The 2,541-nt window shown below is 43.7% G+C and overlaps 1 protein-coding gene across 1 annotated transcript; it reads left to right on the top strand.

Moving 5' to 3' along the window:
* The first annotated feature begins 262 nt into the window (after positions 1-262).
* LOC139639862 (putative nuclease HARBI1) lies at positions 263-1,568 on the top strand. Its single transcript, XM_071514010.1, has 4 exons — positions 263-701; positions 804-916; positions 997-1,108; positions 1,192-1,568. Exons 1-4 carry the CDS (start codon positions 263-265, stop codon positions 1,566-1,568), a joined length of 1,041 nt encoding a protein of 346 aa, XP_071370111.1.
* The last annotated feature ends 973 nt before the right edge of the window (positions 1,569-2,541 follow it).

Below are 2,541 nucleotides of genomic sequence, written 5' to 3'. Positions count from 1 at the left end.
TCTAGCCTGTTTCACAGAAAGAGGTAACTTAAGGTCAGTTACCATAGTAACAGACTCTATGAACCTAACCTGGTCGGGACCAGGTTTTTCTCAATGAACCTCGAGTTTCTCTCTGTCTCCGCCCTCTGTCAGCCACACACGGTATTTGATTTCCTCATTCATTCAGTCAGCAGGCGAGTTTTGGCGTAACATAGTTCTGCCGTCTGTTATTTAAAAAAATCAGTCAGTAGGCCTATATTAGAAGTCCACTTTTTTCACTAACATGGCATGTCCTTTTGACAACGATCCCGTGGATGAAGGTGCAGCATTACTGCGCAGGGAATTAAATATTCGTCGGGAGATGGTTATCAGACCGCGCATAGATGTTCTGGCATTTCCAGACAATTATCTTTTTGAGCGGTACCGTTTCACGTCACAGTCCATCATCTACATACACAACCTAATCCGTCCTTACATTTGCAACATTACCAGCCGTAGTCATGCTCTCACATCCCAGCAGATATTGTGTGTTGCGCTACGTTTCTTTGCAAATGGGAGTTTTTTGTATAATGTCGGAGATGCAGAGCACTTGAGTAAGGCAACTGTATGCAGGGCGGTCAGAAAAGTGTGCCTCGCCCTGAAACGGCTATTACCCATCTTTGTGGTTTTCCCTGGACATAAACCTGTCAGAGTCATCAAGGAGGAGTTCCACAGGATTGCAGGTGAATGATGTAGAGATCCGTTAAATGAATTTTAAATTATATTCTGTTAATGACATTGTGCTGCAACCTCAGACTGGGATTAGTAATTTTAATTTCTTTTAGGATTTCCCAGTGTGATTGGCTGCATAGATGGCACACACATCCCCATCACGGCTCCCTCACATAATGAAGCAGATTATGTGAATAGGAAGTCCATTCACAGCATAAATGTGCAGGTACATGTAGATTGACTACTGTTTCAAAATGTTAAAGACTGCATCATAGTTCAACATCTGTCATTCTCTGCACTGTCAAGATCATATGTGATGCTTCATACCTAATTTCCAATGTGGAGGCCAAGTGGCCTGGGTCTGTTCATGACTCAAGGATTTATCGCGAGTCTAACCTGAGCAACAGACTGCAACGTGGTAAGCAGCCTAAAGATTTGCACAATATAATTCACTTGTCTCCCTCCTTTAATATACTCTGATGTGTCCACTATACATTACAGGAGAGTTTGATGGCCTTCTGCTGGGTGACAGAGGTTACCCATGCCAACCTAGGCTGCTGACCCCTTACCCTGACCCTGAACCAGGCCCCCAACAGAACTTCAACCGGGCTCACTGCAGGACGAGAGCCCGGGTGGAGATGACCATAGGCCTGCTGAAAGCCCGTTTCCAGTGCCTACGTCACCTCAGGGTGACCCCTGAGAGGGCCTGTGATATTATTGTGGCATGTGTTGTTCTTCATAATATTGCCACTATTAGAGGAGAGCAACACCCTGCCCTACAAATTGAAGACCCTGATGATGACCCCATCCACCTGCCAGCTATGCAGGACGGCAGAGCAGTCAGAGACACCATATGCCATAGTCACTTCAGAGATTGAGTCACCATCATCACCACCACAGCAGTCAAATAAAGACACAATACACACTTCATTTGGTCTTCTTTATTTCCTACAAATACAAGAGCTAGTTTAGTTAATTTTCCAATAGTTAACATAATTAACATAATTCACCTGTGACCATGCACCCACCTCTAATTTGTGCTCCAGTATTTCAATTTCTAGATCTGCCCTCCTAATCTGGCGGTCCAAGTATTGCATTTCTTTGTCGGTTTTTTGGATTTTTTTCAGCAGGTGAATTTTATAAATCTCTTTTACTGGTAACTGGGAATACATAAGGAGGACATTAAATTATACAGTTGCACATGAATTCCACAGAATGAACCTCTGGTGTGTACTGAACATCCATCTCACTGTGTCAATCTGTGCAGTGGAAGTTGAGGGACCCTCCTGCTGCTGCCCAGCCATGCCCTGTTAAAAAGGATGAGAATGTGTTAATACTTCAGTGTAGGCTACATGTCACACTCTATATTCCACCAGAATGTTAAGAAATGTAAATGGGAAGAGAACTATCAGTAACATATCAAGATGTTACCTCTATAGGCCTTTCTGGATCCCCCTCTGTAAAGGCAGCAGACACAGTTTCCTCGTGCTCTTCATCCTAGATGAGTGATATGTTTCAGTATACTTAAACTACCATTTGGCAAAATCTTTGGAGTATTGCCTACTTACAGTTACAAGGTCTGTTGTGGCGTGAGGGGGCTCCACCAGGCAGATAGCACCATCAGAATCTGTTGGGACAAAAGAAAAAAAAAAAAAGACATGAAAGGGAAATAAATATTTTTATGAATAGGCTTAAAAAAGATATATAGGCCTAGGCATATTACATTTTATAAAGGCACTTGTGTCTTGGGGGGTGAGCTCTGAAGATGAGCTCCCTCCAGGGATTCCCTCAGCCACTGGCCTTCCTAAATTCTGGCTTAGGGCCAGCTCCTCTGCCTCCGTTAGAGGTGGC

Source organism: Centroberyx affinis, unplaced genomic scaffold (assembly GCF_046629955.1).
Source record: "Centroberyx affinis isolate AG114_WGS23_722 - 3 ecotype Tasmania unplaced genomic scaffold, CSIRO-AGI_Caff_v1 ptg007875l_1, whole genome shotgun sequence".
In the NCBI taxonomy this organism is placed as follows: domain Eukaryota; kingdom Metazoa; phylum Chordata; class Actinopteri; order Beryciformes; family Berycidae; genus Centroberyx; species Centroberyx affinis.
Note: the sequence above shows the minus strand (reverse complement) of the source record. Positions and strands in the feature narration are given on the sequence as shown.